Here is a 24280-nt window from a genome sequence, read left to right as displayed (position 1 = left end):
TCATTGGTATAATACGAGCCGGGGTTTGAACCCGCGACCTCACGCGATTGCAAGTCGCACGCTCTTACCGCTAGGCCACCAGCGCTTTTTTTACCAACACACACCAACCTCACCTACATTTAAAATTGTGAAAAGATACGAGACTGTATAATAATGAAAATCAACATCAAATCCATCACTAACATGGCCCACTCCGCCCGGACACGCAACGTTGGATAATAATGGTCACTGCCAATAATTGTACTATTGTCCGGGTTGATTAGCTACCAGTAATTACTCTCGGCACCGGTCATGAGATTGAGCGGAAATTAAAGTTATTAAGGCAAACTGTTATTTGTGATTATGAACAATACGCATTTCCCTATTGACAGTATTTACCTATACCACAGATTATATAATAGTTCTTACGAACAGATACTTTTCTCTCAAACAAAACGCAAATAGTAGGTTTTGCGTTTTGATACCTACACAAAAATACAATGGAGTGACCTTCAACGCGCCGCTCCCCGCACCGCGCGCACCGGCACAACGCTAGGGTTGCTGACGCTTAGAAATGATAAATAAATACCTACTTAAACAGCGGAGTGAAATCAAAAGGAAAGCTAAATCTTAAATTATACCTAATATTCCGATTATGCGTGTTTGCGAAATAGTCATTTTAAAAGGTCATATGTCCCTGCAGTAACCGCAGTGTTTACGCCGTTTTATAAACCGCGCAATAATCCCAGCAAGAATTATTTTAAAACTTCGTGTAATTTAAAACCAGATAGAGATTAATGTTACACAATAAAGAAAAATAATATAAACCAGAGCAAAAATGAGTAGGCACTTTCCGGTGTAAAGTTAACTTACTGTCGTTAAACTAAACATTTACCAAAATAAATTAAAAATATGCTACCTATTTCAAATAGATAGATATCTAAAACTATACATTTGTCATACATAATAAACATTACATTTTTAATTAAAGAAATTCAATAGTAGGTAGGTACCTACTACGTAGCTTGTAACTATCGTAAAAAATGACAGTGCGGCGCGCGGTGACGTGCGTACGTGAGCGCGTGTGGCAACTGGCTTGCTTTTCTACCGTGAACGGGAGCGGATTCGTAGGTATTAAACCGAGATCGCGCGGAGAGTTCCATAGGCCTGCCTATACCTACACTAGGTAAGCTATTATCTAGGTAATTTAATTATCGTAAGTAATACTAACACTAAGGCTATAGGCGCGTACTCGCAGCTATAGTTAACGGATAGTCATGGACTGCTAGTGCTTAAAAATGGAGACCTACTCGTATGCTCTCCGAAACATGTTGCGCGAGTGACTAAAATACGTGAATTAAACCGTATAATTTAACCGTTTAAATTTTAAATTCGATTATACTGAGGTACTTGTACAAGGTTAGTAAAAAGTGAGATTTAATTATGTAAATGTGCCACTGTTTTTGCTAATAACGTTACAAATACTATGTATTTAAACAATTATCCTCAAACTATCCGTCATTATAAAAATATCGTTTAAAAAACATATAGTGTCTGTAGGTACCTATATATTTACTTACCTATTTTCCTGTTCTTACAAAAACGGAAGTTTATATAATATTGAGTTGGATGCCTAGGTTTTATTCTGTTATTACCTGTTAAACCTGAGTGTATTTTTTATCTCAAGATTATAACAAAAAAGTTATGTTTAACCTTTAAGTATGTTGAAAGTGTTAACCAAAGTCGACAGGTCAATATACCAAGTTCTAAGAAATACATTTTTTTGAAATGACGCTTATCCGTGACAGCTTTTATATTTTAATAAACTTTATTGATTTTCAAAAAAACTGTTGTAATTTTGAAAATAAGTAACTAGTTAAATATTTACTTTCAGAAAACACCATTTGGTGAAATAAAACTGTAGGTAGTAATGGACACCATTAACTTCCTGAGGCCCAAGGTCCTACCTATAGTACTTATTCGGTTCGATGAAATTTAAATCATATTCAATTGGAACAGAGTCGCATTTGTTTTGTTTCGTTCAATTTTCAAACAAAACCAAAATCAACTCTAAGATTCGCTGCTTGTGTGTAATTCAAATTTTAGTGGAAAATTCTGGATTTTTCATTTGTACATATATATGGCTGGGGCCTTAGGAGGTTAAAAAAACTGGCCAAGTGCGAGTCGGACTCACGCTTCTACGTTCCGTACATAAGTCTTGACTGCACATTTCTAATAGGTTTTCCTGTCATCTATAGGTAAAGAACTAATTTGAGTATTTTTTTCAAAATTTTAGACCCAGTAGTTTCAAAGATAAAGGGGGGGGGGGCATGGTAATTTTTTGGATATTTTCTTGAATAACTTCGATCTTATGTATTTTAATATTATAAAAAAAACATGTCCATCTTTGGGTCACTAATTTACATATACTGTGTACCAAATTTCAACTTAATTGGTTCAGTAGTTTCCGAGAAAATAGGCTGTCTGTGACAGACGGATGAGTGATCCTAATAAGGGTTCCGTTTTTTCCTTTTGAGGTACGGAACCCTAAAAAGTATTTTTTTTAAATATTAAGTACTTATTGATTCCTCTGTACGTTTCTGACTTGAGCCCTTATTTCCCTACGCAAATAGCAGCTGCGTACCATCGATTGTTTATCTGCTGAAGTGGTACAGTCACCTACAATAATATGTTACACGACGAAGGCCGCATAAATATCTGACACGATCTTATTTGTAGAGCCATACTGCCGTATTCGAACTTCAAGATATTCACAAGAGACGACACGTACTAGATCCATTCAAGATACGTTATAGTTTAGATATCAACTAGTTCTCTTTTGCAGGGCCATTCGGGCAACCAATGTCACTTTTACGTTAGATAGAGTATGATATCTATTAGACGTGAATTGGATCTCTAAGTCATATCCTGTGGAAATCGTTCAAGAGTATCTCCAGAATCGCGCAAATGTCTGACAGGTTAGATCTTAAACATATCGTTAATAGATGTCTATTTCATAATCCGAATCGGGCCCGAAGGCCGCGAAAATATCTGACACGATCTTATTTGTAGAGCCATAAGAGAGTGTCACATATTATTGCGGCCTTCGAAGAGTAACATATTATAGACTACGACTACCGCTCTAGGTCACCGTTTTAGGCTTTCTTAGAACTAATATAATATACATACATGCATAGTAGTTTGTTGCAGACCTAGTATTTAATATGTACATAATATACCTATAAGATAATATCTTACATTTAAAAAACACTTGAAAATGTAATCCACTACTTATCACGAATCTGAAACATTATTTTTTGTTACATACTCGTATTTTTATACGCATGTACAGTTTTATAGCTTTTAAGTTAAATAATAAAACTGTACTAATCAACCATAATAAGATACTAACCTAACTACCCAAGATTAGTAGTACCGATGGGTAAATTCTAGTTCACTCTCGATTATCTCGGTTTATTGGCACTAATTATGGTGTAGCTATCAATTAAGGAGTTGGATTGATGTGGATAGCATTAGAATTATCTGCTTTTGATATCAACAAGGATTTTTATTTATGAACATATTAGCCTCTGATCGGGACTTCGCGTATAAGTCGTTAAACTGTTATGTCGGCTATAAACACTAGTCGAAAGCTCCTCGTCGGTAAAAAACCGACACAATCTGGGCCACCCCACACTTTATCTCAGGTTAGATAACTACCAAAACAATTATATATAATTATATACCTATTCAATTCTCAATCGCCGATTCATCAGGCGAATAAACATTTATAATTATAGCAATGTCATTATGTTAGATATAGTTTGAATTTATTTTATTATAATTAATAGTACCTAAATATGTATGTAGACACTTCAAGGTTTTCCTAATGAATGAGCTAAAAACTGTCTGTAAATTGAGATTAGGTAGGTTAAAAGCGCTAGGCTAAAATGTTTGTTTTAAGCCACTTTTGATCACGTGTTTTAGGCATTTTTATTGCCTAACTACATAGTAACATTTACGACTGTTTTCTGTAATTGGTCGCGGGTGTTTTAATTACTCCCCGGCAGTTGTTTTGATTACATAATATTAGTTTGAGGAAAACTATGTATAGGTTATTGGTAAAACTAAAACTTCATTTATAAAATAACAAAACGAATTTTCCCGAGTCCCTCATATTTTTAAATGTAAGTATGTAATAATAATCTTTCAGAACACAATTTAACACAAAATGTCTGTTGTTTCAGATCAGCTGGGCCATAACTATGTTCTCTCTAGCCCCTTGGGCGTTAATAACGTCGCGCGCCGTCGCCGGCCTGGCCTGCGCTGGATGCTATGTGGTCACGCCACTGTACCTGAAAGAGGTTAGTATTATATTATACCAGTGGGCGGACACTCCTGACTTCGGGCAAACTCGGTTCCGTTCGGCTCAGCATTGCTCCGAGCAATTATTAGGGTTGACACAACTTGACGTCCCTTTGCGTGCACGACCACAGATAAGATAATTACTTGAATTTTGACAACCCTAAATAGTCGAAAGGGATAGTGCTAGTTAGAAAGGGATATCATGATTCGATCCTGAATCGCTGTCAAACTTCGGTTTTGTAGGAAGTGTACTTTCTGTACGGTAGTACTATTACTTATTCTGTTATTATACTAGCGACTCTGAGAGCTGTAGAGCTCACGGGCCCCCCATGGTTTTGCCATTCGAGAAGTAAGACCTGTGGACAAGAATGGCCTGAATAGGTACCTAATGAAAGCTGAACCTGAAAAAACGCGTCAATTTCAAAAACTCGGTAGCAGGCGGCTGTTTGATTACAAGGATTGCATATTTTTTATGATTTCTATAATATTAAAATCATAAAGAGTGTAATAATTATTACCAGTTGCCAGTATCACACTGCTAAAGGTAAGTCTAGCCGATATCAGATCAAGTCAGGCTGCGAAATTCTTAACGGCTTCAAAACATTCATATTATCAACAATACATGGTTATGGAAACGTCGGCATACTGTGTCAAACACGTGAATTATGTAATAGAATTCTAAACATTCCTTCCAATCGATATGTTATGCATTACAGACGTCTGATAGGTATAATATTGTAAGTCTTGTCTTGGGACATTTATACTCAATAAACGTTGTACATATTGCCAACATAAAGACACTAATACGTAGTTCATTTAAACTTTTAGATTTTCGAACATTAAAGAATTAACTTATGTACAACATACAGGGACTTAGTTACTTTACTGATGTTTTGAATGTGATGATATTTTCTTGGTGGCAGGAAGTCCAACTTAATAAATAAATAAATATTATAAGACAATTTTACACATATCGGCCTAGTCCCACGGTAAGCTCAATGTGTGTTGTGGTTACTAGACGACGATATATATAATATACACATATATATAAATACGTTATATTATATAGATAGAAAACATCCATAACTCAGGAAGAAATATTTGTGATGAATAAACAAATTAATAACATAATAAGTATTAAACTTAATATTGAACTTTTGCTCTCATTTCACATTTATGACGGGATATTTAAATAAAAAAATAAAAATTAAAAAGATATTTATTTACCGACACAAAATAAAAATACAACGATTTGCAAGTACAATAAAAAAACAGGTAGAATTTACAAAAATTTGTGCAGTAAAATGGATGAGACTCAGCGAGACCGCTGATTTTCAGTCCCCAACCAGAAAAAACCTAAAGCTAATTCTTAACTAAGTTCTTAAATCTAACCTAACTAACTTACTAACTAACCAGACGAATATTTCTTGCTCAACAGATCGCATCAGACAATGTCCGCGGCGCTCTCGGCTCCCTCTTCATCCTATCCCAAAACCTGGGCTACCTGGTGGTCTACGTGGCCGGGGACCTCCTGTCCTTCGGCAGCGTGCTGTGGCTGTGCACGGCAGTTCCAGTGCTGCATCTGGTCGCGTTCCTGGCGATGCCCGAGACGCCTGTGTTCCTGGTGAAACAGGGGAAGATTCAGGTCAGTCTATGTCCCAAATCCTGAGCTACCTGGTGGTCTACGTGGCCGGGGACCTCCTGTCCTTTGGCAGCGTGCTGTGGTTGTGCACGGCAGTTCCTGTGCTGCATCTGGTCGCGTTCCTGGCGATGCCAGAAACTCCTGTGTTCTTGGTGAAACAGGGGAAGATACAGGTCAGTTTATCTCCCAAAACCTGTGAAACCTGGTGGTCTACGTGCCCGGAGAACTCCTGACCTTCGGCAGCGTGCTGTGGCTGTGCACAGCAGTGCCGGTGCTGCATCTAGTAGCGTTCCTGGTGATGCCCGAGACGCCTGTGTTCCTGGTCAAACAATGGAAGATTCAGGTCAGTTTATGTCCCAAAACGTGGGCTACCTGGTGGTCTACGTGTCCGGGGACCTCTTGTCCTTCGGCAGCGTGCTGTGGCTGTGCACGGCAGTTCCAGTGCTGCATCTGGTAGCGTTCTTAGCGTCCCGAGACGCCTGTGTTCCTGGTCAAACAGGGAAAGATTCAGGTCAGTTTATGTCCCAAAACCTGGGCTACCTGGTGGTCTACGTGGCCGGGGACCTCCCGTCCTTCGGCAGCATGCTGTGGCTGTGCACGGCAGTTCCTGTGCTGCATCTGGTCGCGTTCCTGGCGATGCCAGAAACTCCTGTGTTCCTGGTGAAACAGGGGAAGATTCAGGTCAGTGTATGTCCCAAAACCTGGGCTATCTGGTCTTTTATTATATTTATTACTGACAGCAGCACATATCACGATCCATATCACGATCAACAGATACAATTATGTCTTCTCCAAGACCACGAGGACAACGCCGTCCTCGAAACGTCGGAGGTAAATCTTAAAAATTTTGTACCCGATTAAGTCCCGTTGTGCAATTTAACAAGGTTCAATTATGGACATGCATATTCATATTATAAAACCCTTAATACTTGGCATTAGGCACTATTATTTGATATCTATTAAAAATAATAGGTTGTCTGGACGGGATCGCTTTAAGAATGACTCACGCTAGAATAGTCCGGGTCCGGGCGGAGGCGTCCAACAGTTTTGTTTTCTATAGAAAGCATCACGTGACCACCGAGGCTTTCTATGAACTTTCAACTTATTAATTAAATTTTAATGAAGGTGAACTTTCAAGACTAAAGTAAATTAAAGCGATGACAGGTGAAAGTCACAAAAAATAATCTCCTTGTAAAAGAGCTGCTTGTGTACATAAATATATGTGAATAAGAAATTCTTTGCGATAAGATAAGTTTTCTAAACAAGTAGAGACGGTGATCATTTGACAAAATCTCATAGTATGTTTAAGATAATAAAATTGTCTAGACAAAATTATACATTGGTAACAATTGCCAACTGAATTGTTTTCTTTTGTGTGTCGACCTCTTGTCTTTCTCTGTCTCTTTCTATCTCTGTGTGTGTGTGTGTGTGTGTGTGTGTGTGTGTGTGTGTGTGTGTGTGTGGTGTGTGTGTGTGTGTGTGTGTGTGTGTGTGTGTGTGTGTGTGTGTGTGTGTTTCCTCTGGTGACATTTGGATGTCAACGGCACATCTGCAACTGCATTAAAGTATTAGTAGTAGTATTATTTTAAGTAGTAGTATTAGTTGCCTGAAATAAAGATTTTCATTTCATTTCATTTCATTATTACTGTCGCGAGAGTACGACGCGGCCTTGATGCCTAAAAATATTTCTTTAAATTTGAACTTTAATGGCTGTTAATACAGTTCAATATTGCCTATAACTGCCATCTATGGTAAAGGGTTCAGTGCTAGTCCTAGAATCCGGACACCTAGAATCTAAGTCTAGAGTCCGTCTACCTTCGCATCAATTCAATTCAATATCTTTAATGTCAAAAACACATGTCAAAACATCGACAACAAAGTGTCATTATTAAGTGTCATATTTTCATAGAATGCAGTATACGAGTATGTATGCAGAGTTTGCTACGTCCAACGGCCCAACTCTATCTGGTCTTGACGTTTCGTAAATATTAGCGTAAGTAATTAGTATTAGGAAGCGCTGGTGGCCTAGCGGTAAGAGCGTGCGACTTGCAATCTGGAGGTCGCGGGTTCAAACCCCGGCTCGTACCAATGAGTTTTTCGGAACTTATGTACGAAATATCATTTGATATTTGCCAGTCGCTTTTCGGTGAAGGAAAACATCGTGAGGAAACCGGCCTAATCCCAATAAGGCCTAGTTTACCCTCTGGGTTGGAAGGTCAGATGGCAGTCGCTTTCGTAAAACTAGTGCCTACGTCAAATCATGGGATTAGTTGTCAAGCGGACCCCAGGCTCCCATGAGCCGTGGCAGAATGCCGGGATAACGCGGGGAAGAAGAAGCGTAAGTAATTAGTATTATTAGTATAGTGACTTGTTAGTAAAACAGCCTATAGTTCAGTTACACCTTAATCGTCTACCGGCGCGTTTCGGGAAATGAATTAGAGATGCACTAGATATGAAATAGTAAAGATATGTGACGTTCCACGGGAAAAGGTACCTTGTGGCGGTTGCCGCTTACGCTATTATTAACGCCGCTACAATATTCAGCCGGGGCAATGGTACCTTTTGTCGTGGAACGTCACATATCTTTACTATTTCATATCTAGTGAATGTTTTATTCATTTCCCGAATCGCGCCGTACGTCAAGATCAGTTAAAGCATGCGCATACGCAAGACGAAAGTGGTTTTAGCGAAGGACTCGACAGTAATGTATGGCTTGTAAATGTGTGATGTTTATTTATGCCTTTTATGGTAATATGACAACACATGTAGAAATCTGCGATCGCGGAATTAATTTGATAGAAATTAAAAGGCAGCTAATTTATTTTTGTTATATAGGTAGCTATATTTATAATTTATAGTTAAAATAGGCATTAATTTTTATTTATATTGGTCGGTTTACAGGTTATTTTAGGAAAACCGTTATACTTTCGGAAATATATTTTTTGTCAGATTTTTCCTTTACTTTGCTTAGTAGTCAGATGACTCATTTAAAATTATGTAGATATCTTAGTTAACTATTTTTCGTCTTTAGCAGCAATAAGTTACAATTGTCATCGTAATCATTAAAATCGTTTGTCAGAACCGATTTTCAAAATGATAATACATTAATAGAGGATAAAATAATGCCAAACCGATTAAACTAAATAAACAAAACATACGTATTATACACATCGTACAAAATAACTCTTAACCTTATCATCGCTAGACTCTAGACTTAAATATATAGTGAAATCGGAAACCGCACATTTAACTCAAGCCTTACTTCTATGTTGCAAAGCTTTAATAACCCTAACGGCTCTGGTTGAGCTAAAATTAGAATCTAACTATACTGGTTAGCTTAATTAAAGTACTAGCTAGGTACGATATGAACGCACGTCCAAATGCATGAATGAAATGGACCCAAGAACTTAGCAAAATGACAATCGTAGAAAACGCCAATCGGAACTGGAATTATATGGAAACGGTCACGTGACTTCCGTTGGGATTTGTTATATCGATACATTTTTAGGGTTCCGTGCCTCAAAAGGATAAAACGGATCTCTTAATAGGATTACTCGTGCGTCTGTCACAGCTTATTTGCTCCGAAACTACTGGATTAATTAAGTTGAAATTTGGTACACCTTATGTAATTTTGTAACCCAATGACAGACGTAATAAAATAAATGAATTTATAGGTACATAGGGGCCACTTTTGGGGAGTAAACAAGACAATTTAAGAACAAAGTTTAACAAACTATATCGTGTTATAATATATCAAATTTAAGGGTTCATTGTGAGAACCTTGAGTAAGATAAAAGTGTAAAAGTTATTAATAAAAATAATTTATCATGAATTTACTGACTCTAAAAGTACCATTTGTGCCAATTATTGTTCTACTTCGTTGTGCAAAATATTAGGTAAGTAGGTACAATTGACTAGATGTATAAACGATGATCTCAAGTTACAAAGTATTCAAAACTCGACTAAACGAAATGCGAATAGAAATAAGCAACAGCACCCATTGATAGTTTTTTAGCGTTATCTATTGAGGTGGCAAACTATGAGGAAGCAATTAGTATGCGCCCAAAGTATACGGAAATTGGGGGACAACTCACGGATAGGTTTTTTGTATGACTTGTCGACTACGACGAAGTGAAATAGGGTAATGTGGTAACCCTTTAATGTTAAAATTGACAGTTGATAATAGACTTTGCACCCATGTGATTAATTACTTAATAAGTATCTCACACACCAGACCTGCTAGCATGAGTTGCGTTCTCGCGCGCGACTCCATAGGTACATCAAACGCGTCTTCAAGTATGGACTCGCGCGCGAGAACGCAACTTATGCTAGACCTCCAGATCTACAATATAATAGATTGCCTGTCAAGTATAGCCTGTCCACTTTTCTAAAATCAAGTTCGCCATAGTAAGACGTTGTGTTTTGGACTGTATGGTGTCCGTATATCCATCTTCCGTCTCTCGTCAAAGTAGAAGTAGAAATTCAAAACACAGTGGCAATGCCTTTTTTATAGGTCGGCTAGAAAATATATAATGTAAAAGAGCGCCATCTAAGTACATAGGTATTTTTTAACCCGTGGAGCGTCCTAGCGAGTATCACCCGTATGATACTAACTCAATTTGGGTCGAAGCGACTCAGTATCAGACGTACGTCAAACGTGGGTCCTTTGCATCAATTAGTTATATGATGGTCGTTAAACAGGTTAATATTAGCTTTTGCCGAATTAAATGATGTGTGAAGTATGCTCTATGCAAACATACCTTCTTTCAGAAGTCTAACCTCGTTGCCATGGTAGCAACATCCTCATGAAAAAATAACATTCGTGTCAAAGATTTGAATATACTTCAAACAACATATGCATTGTACTAAGACGTAATAATTAAATATAATTAATTAAAAATGCTTCAGCTTTCTTGTTCTTCTAAACGTGACTTCTTCTCATAAATCTTGAGAACTTCACATGGTAGCAGAGGTGAAACTGTAAGTACGAGTACCAAGTCGAAATGTCGAACATAAAAATTGATCCACTCACAAAGGATAATTACGACACTTGGGTAATTCAAGCCGAAGCCGTCCTAGTACGACATAAATTATTTAAATATGTTGAAACAGCCTTGGCTGTTGATGCAACTGCCGACACAAAAGAAAAGGATCGATTAGCGAAATGTGAACTCGTCCTGATTATCGCTCCATCCGAGCTTAAACAAATTAAAAACTGCGGCACTGCGAAAGAAGTATGGGACAAATTAAAGAACACATATGCCAGTAAGGGACCTGCGCGTAAAGCCACCCTACTTAAACAGCTGATCCTAACTAAATTAGACAATCAAGATGTACGAGCACACTTGAACAAATTTATGGACACAGTTGACAAGCTGGCTGATATGGATGTTACTATAAACGAAGACTTGTTAACCATCATGATGTTATACAGTCTCTCTCCCGAATATGAGAATTTCAGGGTTGCAATTGAAACGCGGGACACTCTACCTAAGCCTGATGAGCTTAAAACGAAAATTCTGGAAGAGTTTGAAGCCCGGCATAACAATAACGTGACCAATGATGACGTACCTGGATCCTCATATGAAGAAGAAGCATTATACGCGTCCTGTAAAATTTGCAAAAGAAAAGGCAACATTTTTAAACGCAGAACGCACAAAATTTGTACAAGCTGCTGGAATAAAAAGAATGAGAAACCAGAACAACAAAAACAAAAATCTACATCTCATCGAAACCACATCGCTTCGCAGCAATGTCTTCTAACAAAAAATAAGAAGCTCGAAGACAGTAAATGGATTGTGGACAGCGGCTGTACCTCTCACATGACGTTTCAAAGAGACCTGTTTAAGAAAATTGAAAAAACTTCCAGTCAACTAAACTTCGCAACTGAAGACTTTACTGCAGAAATTGAAGGGAAAGGTACAGTGTCTTTTATTACAAAAAATGGCAGCGGTGATGCACTCACACACCTGAAAGACACACTATATGTACCTAGCCTATGCACCAACCTAATGTCTGTCAGTAAGATAACGGACGCTGGGTGTACAGTTCTATTCACAAAAAAACAAGGCAATAGTAAACAATCCAAAAGATAAGATTATTCTCACTGCCTACAAAGAAAACGGTCTCTATTATATTAAACCAAGCAAGCATGAGTGCTACAACCTGGCCACTGATGATGATGAAACACCTACAATTACCACAAAAATTGAATCATCTAGCATCGAAGATTGTCATAAGAAATTGGGACACATGAACACCAAAGACATGAAATTAGCACTTCAAAATCAAAACATAATTGGCTTGCAATTTAATCCTAAAGAGACATTACCGGAATGTGAAGCGTGCATTCAAGCAAAAATGCATCGAGTACCGGCTCCTCGCGAGAAAACAACTCAAAGAACGACTGAACGCTTACAAATAGTTCACTCTGACGTTTGTGGACCTATACGAACTCCCACAATAAGCGGTAACAAGTACTTCGTCACATTCATCGACGATTACTCCCGATACAGCCGAGTTTACCTGCTGAAATGCAAGAGCGAAGTCTTAGAAAAATTTAAAGAGTTCAAAGAGTTAACAGAAACGCACACGGGGAACAAACTCAAGGTATTACAATCCGATAATGGCACCGAATATATCAACAGGGACTTCGACGCTTATCTGAAACGCTGCGGGATACAGAGAAGACTTAGTGCCCCGCACACACTGCACCAAAATGGATTAGCAGAAAGAAAAAACCGTACCCTGATTGAAAAAGCTAGAGCCTTAATGATCGACGCAAACGCGCCACTAAAATGCTGGGGTGAAGCAATCATGACAGCGAACTATTTGTCTAACAGGAACTTAAACAGTGCTATAGAAAACAAAACACCATTTGAACTATGGGTTGGTAGAAAACCAATTATTCACCACCTGTATATATTTGGCTCTAAAACTTTTGTTCTCATTAAAGGCACCAATGGTCACAAATTTGCACCAAAAGCAATTCCTGGCATGTTCGTTGGCTACTCTGAAACATCAAAAGCATTCAAGATTCTTCTACCATCCAAAAACAAAGTGGTAATATCGAAGGACATCCGTGTGATGAAATCCATGTTTTACGACGACACAAACAAAAACGACATCACCAATATCTTCAACAATGATTGTTCCTTCGAATCTCCAGAACCTTCAAAACCGTCAAGATTACCACGTAAGCAAGTAACAATACAGCTTGACGACAATGAAGATGGAGACGTCACACCTGTAAACGACTCGGAAGACGAAGATCTCGATGATACGTTGCAACCAAACTCGGTCAACAGCACTGAAGAAGTTCAACAATTGGAACCACAAAACTATGAAAGCGAGTACGAATCTCTTTCCGGTTCTCACAACTTCATCGATGATGACGAACCTTCTGATATTGAGGATGTAGAAGATCTAAATGAAACATTTGATCCACATGCTTCAACTTCAACTCCACCTCGAACTTTGAGAGACAGGTCTACCATCGCAGCTCCAAAAAGGTACGACGATTTTATTTTGGCAGCAGCTGAAGAAGTTGAAAATCTTCATAAACCGAAGGAACCTGAAACTTTCAAAGAGGCTATGGAATCGCCAGACAGCGAAAAATGGCAAGAAGCAATGAAGAGTGAAATTCTCTCATTGAAAGAAAACCAAACTTGGGATCTGGTCGAGCTACCCAAAGGACGCAAAGCCCTGCCATGCAAATGGGTATTTAAGTTAAAAATGAACCCCGATGGTTCCGTCGAGAGGTACAAGGCCAGAATGGTCATCAAAGGCTATTCCCAGATACCTGGAGTGGACTACGACAGAACGTTCAGCCCAGTGGTTCGTCTGAGCACTGTGCGTTCACTGCTTGCTGTCGCTACTCGTGAAAACCTGAAACTGACACAGTTCGACGTGACGACCGCCTTCCTAAACGGCGAAGTTAAGGAAGAACTATATATGAAACAGCCCGAAGGTTATCGTGATGGAACTAAAAGAGTCTGTAAATTAAAACGCAGCCTTTACGGATTGAAGCAAGCGCCACGCTGCTGGAATACCTGCATAGCAGAGTTTTTACTGAAAACTGGATTCAAGCAGAGTGAAGCGGATCCATGCCTATTCACGCGAACCAAAGGCCAATCCAAAGTCGCTATAGCTCTTTACGTGGATGACGGACTTGTAGCGCACAACTCAACGACAGCAGGTGACGAGTTTTTGAAGGAACTAAAATCTAGATTCAAAATCACGACAAAACCTGCGTCTTACTTCCTCGGAATGGAAATAAACGTGCAAAAAGACTCCATATCTCTATGCCAAAAGTCATATATCAAGAAAATCCTAGAAAAATATGGAATGTCACATTGCAAGTCAGCACCGTCACCCTTGATCAAAGATAATGATGCGGGAGCGGATGAAAACGTGAAGTCAAACTTCCCTTATAGGCAAGCCGTAGGCGCCTTAGCATATCTGTCCGTAGGTACAAGGCCTGATATCTCCTACGCTGTTGGAGTCGCCTCAAGACATCTAGAAGCACCTAAAAAGGAAGATGTGATGCTAGTGAAGCGCATCTTCAGATATCTGAAAGGGACCCAAGAAAAGGGCCTAATATTTACGAAAAAGTCAACGCCGCACTTGGTCTGCTACAGCGACGCAGATCATGGAGGAGACCAGTCTACTGGACGATCGACTTCCGGTATGGTATGCCTATTCTCCGGCGCCGCTATAAGCTGGAGAAGCCAAAAGCAAACCACAGTTTCTATTTCTTCAACGGAGGCTGAAGTCATAGCGGCGAGCGAAGCGGCTCAAGAAATACTATGGTTGAATAGATTGTTTAATGATCTAACAAAAACGGAAAAGCCAGTCTTAAATTTAGACAACAAGTCAGCAGTCTACTTAGCGCACAACCCCAAATACGAATATCACAAGCGCACCAAACATATCAAACTAAAACACTTCTTTGTTAGAGAATGTGTAAGCAATGAAGAGTTCAATGTCCAACAAGTTCCTGGGGAAGTCCAACTCGCTGACATATTTACCAAGCCGCTATTCGGGCCCAGACTACAGGATTTGAGTTCCAGAATGGGACTTAAGAATTTAACCTAAAATTCTTAAAGCTTCCGAGGGTGTGAAGTATGCTCTATGCAAACATACCTTCTTTCAGAAGTCTAACCTCGTTGCCATGGTAGCAACATCCTCATGAAAAAATAACATTCGTGTCAAAGATTTGAATATACTTCAAAATAACATATTAGTTGTACTAAGACGTATTAAATAAATAATAATTAAAAATGCTTCAGCTTTCTTGTTCTTCTAAACGTGAGTACTTCTCATAAATCTTGAGAACTTCACATGATGTCTTTTATTCCAGGAGGCACGTGAGGCTCTAGCTTGGCTGCGTAACACCAGCACAGACAACAAGGACCTGGAAGAAGTCATCCAACAGCTGGACAGAGAGGAGCAGCTGGCCAGGTCCATGCAGAAGGCCACCTGGATGAGCATAGGTTAGTTCACCGATCCGATACAGACAGCTGCACTCATGACTAAATTACCTACTGAGGTACCATGAGGTTGATACTTCACGTTTACGCTAGCGACTGCGTGAACTCGATCGCAGTCTATCTCGCTCGCATTGATGTGTTGGTGCGGTCGAGTTCACGCAGTCGCTAGCGTAAATGTCAAATGCCAACTCATGGTAGCCGTGCTGGAAACTGCAGCTGGAGGAACAGCTGACCAGGTCCATGCAGAAGGCCACCTTGATGAGCATAAATGGGTTTGTTACAATCTAACACTAATTAAAACCTGTGCCGACGACGAAGACCTGAGGCCCGTTTCTCAAAAGCTTGTAACTTGTAATACAAGCGGATATCTCTTTTTGACAGCTTTTCTTAGAAAGGGACTTCCACAGGGAACAGAAAAAGGGCACTGGTTGTAGCCAAGACACCCTATATTATAAATATCTGAAAGCATATATTTTAATAGTCAGTAAAAACTATTGACGTCAGAATGTTCCAAAAAATACTAATAAATAACAATATGCTCATTTCGTGACATTTCGTCTTAGTTCGACTAAAGACCTATTAAATAATTAATTTAAATTTTAAATTTAGGATTCTATTCTAACTCTTTGCATTCATAATCGACTCTCAAACATCTAAATAAATGTAAAAATAGACAAGTTTATTTTTATACCCTGAAAATTAAAACGTGACTGGTAAAGGTCAAATTATCAAATCTAAACTATCATCTTCAATAATTAAGTCTTCCTACTACGATCTAACCTACAGTGGTGTGCAAATTGTTCAAAATTAAGTTTTTAGTAAACTGACGGCATTCAACCGACGACCGGTCTGGCCTAGTGGGTAGTGACCCTGCCTGCGAAGCCGATGGTCCTGGGTTCGAATCCCAGTAAGGGCATTTATTTGTATGATGATACAGATATTTGTTCCTGAGTCATGGATGTTTTCTATGTATTTAAGTATTTGTATATTATATACATATATCGTTGTCTGAGTACCCACAATACAAGCCTTCTTGAGCTTACTGTGGGACTTAGTCAATATGTGTAAGAATGTCCTATAATATTTATTTATTTATTTATTTTATTTATTCAATATTTTTTTTACTGCTTCGGGGGTTTTAAATAAAACTCTTTTCTATCGTGCAATGAAAATTTACCAGACTACGGCGTGACTAAAGGCCGGTTGCACCAAACTGTTTTTTAAATTGTATTGTATGGAAAGTTTTATAATAAACCATGGCAGGCCGAGTGACATTGATCAGTCTGCCAAGTGCCAACTACAGCACTAAGTTAAGCGGTTATTAAATAGAAGATCTGCCGAAGATTTTTAATAGAAACAAGATAAAGACCGGAAATCAATACCCATAAAATATGTGAGTTACATAAATAGCTCAGATATTGCAAACAACACGAAAGTGAAACCGCTTTAGGCTGATTACATGAGAGAAACATAGGCAGCAGTTATTTTTAAGCACTATTTCTATTTAATATATCGGATTGAAATATGAAAAGTAGGTGAGTTGACTGTGACGTCACTACATTCGTTTTCATATAAATTCCATATTAGCAAATCGTTTTGACTGTTCTAAAAAAGAACCTGATTTGACTAGTAGGAATGTAGCCTATTATGGATGGCTTTATCCACGTGATAAAATAATCGTCTCTATTTAACACCGCGGGATAGAAAGTGACTAACACCGTTTTATCACGCTGTCACGTAGACAAAAACTACCATCATATCCGTACACGTATCCCGTTTGACGGTATATTTTATTTTATATTATTCTGTATTTTATTTAAAAACCATAAACACAATTAGGTAGGTACCGTAAAACGGGGTGAGTAGGTTTCGCGGGGAGAGTTGGGTTATGAATGGAGATAAGGTTTGAGAGGGGGGTGAGAAGGGATTTTAAGGCTACTGCTACAAAAATAATGTATTCCAATTTAAAATGGGGCTATAGTAATACGCATAATAATAAAAAATCGATCCAACAATCTTCCAAAATCACCTTTGTATGAAAAACCCTCTCACCCCAAATACGAGGCACTACGGGGTGAGGTGGGTTTCCCCTTTATCGTCAAAATTATGAAATGGAACTACCGAAAATAAAATACAAACTAAAATACGAACGTCTGAACCACTTATTATATACACCATTCCGTTTTCACATGTAAAAATAAAATTTTATCGAGGTTTAAAAGTCAAATTTCACCCACTCACCTTTTACGGTAACCTTTAAAGCTTAACCTTTTAACCTTTAAACTACGGTTACCTTTAATCATATGAACGATTGCAAAAAACTAATCGTGTGCGTACAAGAAAAGCAGCTTTTTGGCATTTTCTGTGTTTCAATTTAGGTACTCATTAAATATCTTGTTTCTAAAGAGGCTACTATCAGGCAATCTTGACAAATGAGCTAGGCCTAGGGCCTAAAGCTGTCTACTCTGTCTAGTAGATAAATCGACGGGCCACTTAGATACTCGTATGTGGCTAAACAGGATTTACAGTTCTAGAATCTATTTAGAATGTTATCGGCCAATGTTATGGCTAAGTAAGTGGTATAAGGGAATAACTAGTAGCTACATAGAGTCAGCTATAAAAATAACTCAATACTAACTTTAGTTATTGTAGTAATCTATAAATACAAAGTCAAATACAGTTACCACACAATATTTTTAACTAGCATTTCGCTATTGGGTTATAACAGTATATTCAAAAGTTAACAATGTTAGTGATACAATGTCCAAAATTTTGATAAATTTCAAGCTGATGACGGGAATTATTACCGTTATAGGTATATATAATTTACATACAATTTCAAGCTACCTATGACGGAAATTAATACCGTCATAGGTATATTATTTATTTTACAAGGCATATTATTTTACAACTAAAATTCTCTCAATCTCGAGAACAAGAGAACAACTTTATTCTGCGTCTTTAAGAACTTGCTAAGAGCTCTCCATGCATATCACTTTTTAAAAACATCTTTCAATTTCCAGTGCGCGACAAAACGACCTTCAAAGCATTCCGGATATCCCTCAACGTGATGCTGTCCCAAGAGACCTGTGGGTACCTGGTGGTCCTCATGTACGCTGGCTCCATCTTCGAGCAGGCCTCGGAGTCCATCAGCTTGAAGCTCAGTCCTAACAAGCAGACGATTGTAGTGGGGGGTATTCAGCTGCTTGGGTCTATAGTGGCCAGCTGTATTGTTGAGAAGACAGGACGAAAGGTAAGAAGAGACGGACGCATTCAGGTTTATGCTAGGGGCTATGCTATCTCAAGACAGGCTTGGTGATCGTGTATGCTAGTTCAATTTTAGAGCCGGCCTCTGAGTTTACCAGCTTAAAGATCAGGCCTAACAAGGAGACGATTGTGGTGGGGGGTATTGAGCTGCTTGGGTCTATAGTGGCCAGCTGTATTGTTGAGAAGACAGGACGAAAGGTAAGAAGAGACGGACGCATTCAGGTTTATGCTAGGGGCTATGCTATCTCAAGACAGGCTTGGTGATCGTGTATGCTAGTTCCATTTTAGAGCCGGCCTCTGAGTCTACCAGCTTAAAGATCAGGCCTAACAAGCAGACGATTGTGGTGGGGGGTATTGAACTGCTTGGGTCTATAGTGGCCAGCTGTTTTGTTGAGAAGACAGGGCGAAATGTAGGATAGAGACGGACGCAATCAGGTTTATGCTAGGAGCCATGCTATCTCAAGACAGGCTTGGTGATCGTGTATGATGATTGAAAAGGTGTTTAATTAACTGACTATCATTTGGTTCTAATCTTTCTACTCTAATCTTAGTGTAACTAACTAAAACTATAACTGAATTATAACTGTTTTACCTAAACATGCCCCTGCTATGCGCAAGCGCAAATCGCATTCACTCGCAATTGTATTAAACACCGTAAGGAAAAACCTAAACAAATGTACAGGATAGGTACTACGAGTACGTTGCTCTGAATGACAATAACTCAAACTTAGGGAAGTTTATTTCCCCCTACGGTCTACTGATTCATCTTTTGAAGGTGATTCTAACAGGTGACAATAGCCTGTAAGTTAAGGAATTCCCTTGACAAGATAAATACGTCAATTGTGGTAGTATTGTGATATGTTTCGATGAAATTGAGTCAGTCCAGTTTGAAACTTGCACAATATTTTGTTATTAATGCCAATGTGTCAGAAAAATCATAAAATTAACAATTAATCATTTCTATCCTTTCTGTGGGTTATTCGCGGATGGTCGACTACGACGCAAAAGGACTACTGTAATATTTTGTCTATAAGAATAAGAATAAGAATAAGAATAAGAGATGTTTATTAGCACAAATAATAATGACACAAAACTAAAATTCAATTACATAAATATTTGTGCCAAAAGGAATATGAATAGTACCTGACACGTTGTACGCTTACCAAAGCTGGGCGCTTTCGGCGCCCTCATACTGAAAGCGTCGGGCGTAGCCCGACGTACGTGGCGCGCTGTACGCTTACCAAACTCGGGCGCCGTCGTCGGCGTCCTCATACTCATATCGCTATTAGTCTATCGCAAATGGTCTAGAACGCAAAATGCCCACATTATTTTTTCCGTTTTATCTTAACTTTATAGCGATTTATTATTTAAAAGCATTAGAGCTCATTTAGACGATGCAAGAACTCGCATGCGGATTTCTTTACATTGCGGTTTTTGATCGGTAGGTTAAATTGGACGTAACCAACAGTATTATCATCCGCAATGTAACTGAAATCGCATGCGAGTTCGCGCGCCGTCTATATCAGCCCTTAATCTTGTCTTTCCAGTGGCTCCTCGCCGGAACCTCGTTCGCAACCGGCGTCTCCATGCTGGCTCTGGGCGCCTGGTTCTACATCACCAGCGTCGGTTTCTGGTTGCCGGGCTGGTTGCCCGTACTGGCCATGTGTCTGTGCATCTTTGCTGATGCAGCAGGATACCAGCCTGTGCCTTATGTCATCACTTCAGAGCTGTTCTCGTTCCAAGTAAGTAAAGTTTATTGGCGTAAGTTATTCAAAGATGCACAAAATTAAGGTTCGAGCTGTATTCTCTTCGGGAACGATTCTCAACTCCAGAAGAAACTCAGAAGAAGATCAGCCATTTTTGAAAGAAATTATTGAGTTATTGAAGCATTTCACGAGTTATCCCATGCAATTGCTATGATATTACAAAAGTAAACTATAAAACCATACCGCACCTTATCTTTAACGTTCCTTTTTTAGCATTAGAAAAAAGGTAAACAATCTTGATTTTAATTACATACACGGCAAATATGTAACAATTATGAATCTAATACGATCATTTATGTTCTTCTGTTTTCATAAGTAATTAAAAACCGTTTAAAAAGCGTTTTTTTCAATTAAAGGACATTTCAAGATCGCTTATTTTCTTTGTGCTTCTTTCTAATGCGAAAAAAACGAACTATAACTCTTTTTACAAGCTTTTATTTAGTTTCACCTGACCGTTGTCTGTGTGTAATCAAATCTTGCAAGTTAAATTTGATCCACTTCCCGGTTTCCGATTGAGCTGAACTTTTTGCCAAAAATTTATTGTAACCACAATAACACATTAATCTTCTTCCCAGCACCGAGGCATGGTAACCTCCTTCGTAAGCAGCGTCGACGCACTCAGCGACTTCCTCCAAACGAAGGCCTACGATCCTCTCCTCAAACTCCTCGGCATCCACTGGGTGTTCGTCATGTTCTCAATAGTCTGCTTCCTCGGCACACTGTACACAGTATTATGGGTCCCTGAGACTAAGGACCGCAGCGTAGAAGAGATCTACGCTATTCTAGAGGATTCTAGAAAGAAGGAAAAGAGGAAAGATGTGGAGACGGGGAAGGAGGTGTGTCGGTTATGATTTTTTGAGTAGATTGTTGTGTGGTTTTCTGAGGTTCTAAATTTAATTTTTTTTGAGCTGACTCACTATTATGTCTTGTAAATCTATGTAATACTACCCTGTGATCTGTGCGATTATTAGATGGAGCATTCAGACTTGAGGTAACCACACATTGGCGCTTCCTTACTGATTAAGCAAGTGCGCACTCACTCATTTAATATTAGTAGCGGCAATGTTTATGAATACTTATATAAATTAAATATATTTCTAATCTACAAAAACAACATAGAGTCAGACCGTAAAAAGTCTGTAGCGATTTTGATAGCCCACGCAGTGCAACGGTCATTTTAAACGTCAAACTTCTATGAAATTATGACGTATAAATAACACTTCCACTGCGTTGGCTATCAAATCCGCTGCAGACTTTTATTGGTCCGACTATAATAAAACAGTAGACTTTTGTAGTATAATACAGTGAACCTATTTATAGGACCTATAATTTTAATAAACGCACCATCTGAGTGGTACGTTTATTCAATTGCTTTATTCGGCATATGCCGCTCTTAGCGGATTGGCGCCCCGGGCCATAGCCCGACTGACCCTAGGGTCAATACCCTATACCCTATTTACCCTAGGGTAAATAGGGTATAGGGTAGGGTAGGGTAGGGTATAGGGGTTTATTTTGTATTTACCCTAGGGTAAATAGGCCCCTATTTACTTTAGGCGCAAGTCAAGTAGGCCAAGTCTGTGCAGAGTTAGCGTAGGCGAACTCTAGGTACCTACGAATATTGTATTTCTTTGCAATATTTACGAAATATCAGATAAAATTATAAATGTATGGTTCCAATTCTCTGAGAACCAAACAAAGGTCTTCTACTTAATTTTTCTTTGCATTTGACAGACCTATCTTAATAAAGATGTTTTTTTTTAATGATTGCAGCGCCATCTGCCTTAAGTTTTGCATGACTTTATCCTCATTGTGTTTACAGCCGTTTTAACCTTGTAACAACCAGGACAATTTTTGTATTTTTGAATTTGGAACTTTTTATGTCTTTTGAGAGTTCAAAACTCGAATTGAATTTGTTGAAAAAATACGCTGGGACTAACGAGGTTAACTTAGAAAATCACACACGGCCCAATTCTAACTTTAAGATACGTCAATTAATAGATCTAGTAACGATATGGATTAGATATGTAACGTTTTTTAAAACAAACACGTCACTTTTGACACTGACACATCTAATTCATAGGTATACCTAGTTTCTAGATCTATTATTTTGACGTATCTTAAAGTTAGGATTGGGTAGACAGAATCTTGTCGCAATAACATTTTGCTCAATCCACTCGTGCCTTAATACGTATGACGTAATGTTTATATGACAGGGTTCTTAGTTATAAATGACTACTTTGTACATAGATGATATCCTGCGAGATAGAGCATATAAGATGGCTTGTTGGCTACACTTATCGGCGCAGTTGTACTGTTTATAAAGTTATTATATTAGACAACGCGTACAAAAAAATTAAAATGTAAGACTAAAACGGGCATTTTTGTGTTTTGAGTCGATGTACTTATATAGTTATTAGTATGTAAATGAACGAAAAGCAATTACTCAAACCCGTTAATGTTTAGGTCATCCTAAGCAACTTTTACTATGGGACCAACCCCGAAATCGCGAAAAAAATATTGTCTCTCCCATAGGTTTCAACATCAGACCAGCAAAATGTATGAAACATTTTTGTTCCGCATTTTCGGAGTTGGTACCGTAGTAAAAGTTGGTCAGAGTGCCCTAAACATTAAACGGTTTGAGTACCTAATTGCTTTTCGTTCAGTTACATACTATATGTACTTACATTCAAGGATTTTAATGTCATGTACCACTTTGTACCTTGTCATAGTGACAAGCAATTGGAAAACCACTGATTACATTAATAATTTTGTCACATCCACACACTCGAGTGGCACACAAGTGGCATTGAAATAAAATTTCTTGACCGTACCTACCTACATCAATGGTGCCTTCACATGCTTGATAATCTTTGGAAAACCTTCAACTACGATAAAAACTTAGGTACGTTAGAATTAGATGAAGGTCTGCCTTGTCGAACATTTGAACGCACCTTAATAATTAAGGCTTATTTTGTTTTTTTTTGTTATTATTAAGCTATGTATTGATAAGCTGTACTTAATTAGAATTTTAACATATTTGAAAACACGCTGATCAGAATGGGATGAGAGCGCGTCTTATATGCACTATTTAGTGGGAGGTCATCTATGACTGAGCAATAAAAATGAATTACTTTGAAAGAACCAGGTGACCCATTTTTATTGCTTATGAGGGTAGTTTGATCGAATGTATTATAGAACTCGCTTCGCCTAATGATAACGATTGTGATATTATTGACGAATATTAATGTTTAATGTTGGTATTTTTATTTGTAAGTCTATTTTTATGACAATAAAAGTATTTTATTTATAACGATATATATATGATGTTTATTATTTCTAAATCCTACGTACCTACCTTAAGTAACTTACTAGACCAGCGGTCGGTAACCTTTGAACTTTTAGCCAGTCTTAAATACCTATATAAATACATATATCTATCATCATCATCACTATTTAAGAGCTATGCTCTTGTCGGTGGAGTAATCGCCACTCTTCTTTTTGCTGGGCCAGCCTTTAACTCCCTCGTACGGCACGACGGAAACTTTTTCTTTTATACCGATATTTGTATACTTTTTCTTTTTTTTATATATCTATATCCCTTGGTAAATTTCTGTAAGATTGTTCAACATTTATTTAACTAGCACGAGTGCACCGCGACAGGGACTCGCTGCGAGTAATACCATCCATCTATCCAACTGCGAGCTGTCGCGGCGCAATCGTACTAAGCCAGCCAGCTTATATTTTTACTTTTAGTTCAAATCTAATACAAT

The 24280-nt window shown here is 38.3% G+C and overlaps 1 protein-coding gene across 1 annotated transcript in view; it reads left to right on the top strand.

Moving 5' to 3' along the window:
• LOC134673740 (solute carrier family 2, facilitated glucose transporter member 8-like) overlaps positions 1 to 23823 on the top strand; it is a 61305-nt gene extending 37482 nt beyond the window's left edge. Inside the window, exons 4-9 of the mRNA XM_063531756.1 lie at positions 4227 to 4343; positions 5783 to 5989; positions 15348 to 15480; positions 18501 to 18730; positions 20292 to 20486; positions 21086 to 23823. Coding sequence (XP_063387826.1) covers positions 4227 to 4343; positions 5783 to 5989; positions 15348 to 15480; positions 18501 to 18730; positions 20292 to 20486; positions 21086 to 21361 — 1158 coding nt within the window. The 3' untranslated portion in view covers positions 21362 to 23823. The remainder of the gene's footprint in view (positions 1 to 4226; positions 4344 to 5782; positions 5990 to 15347; positions 15481 to 18500; positions 18731 to 20291; positions 20487 to 21085) is intronic.
• The last annotated feature ends 457 nt before the right edge of the window (positions 23824 to 24280 follow it).

The sequence above is a fragment of the Cydia fagiglandana genome, chromosome 19, assembly GCF_963556715.1.
Source record: "Cydia fagiglandana chromosome 19, ilCydFagi1.1, whole genome shotgun sequence".
Classification (NCBI taxonomy): Eukaryota; Metazoa; Arthropoda; class Insecta; order Lepidoptera; family Tortricidae; genus Cydia; species Cydia fagiglandana.
This window is presented reverse-complemented; position numbering and strand designations above follow the sequence as displayed.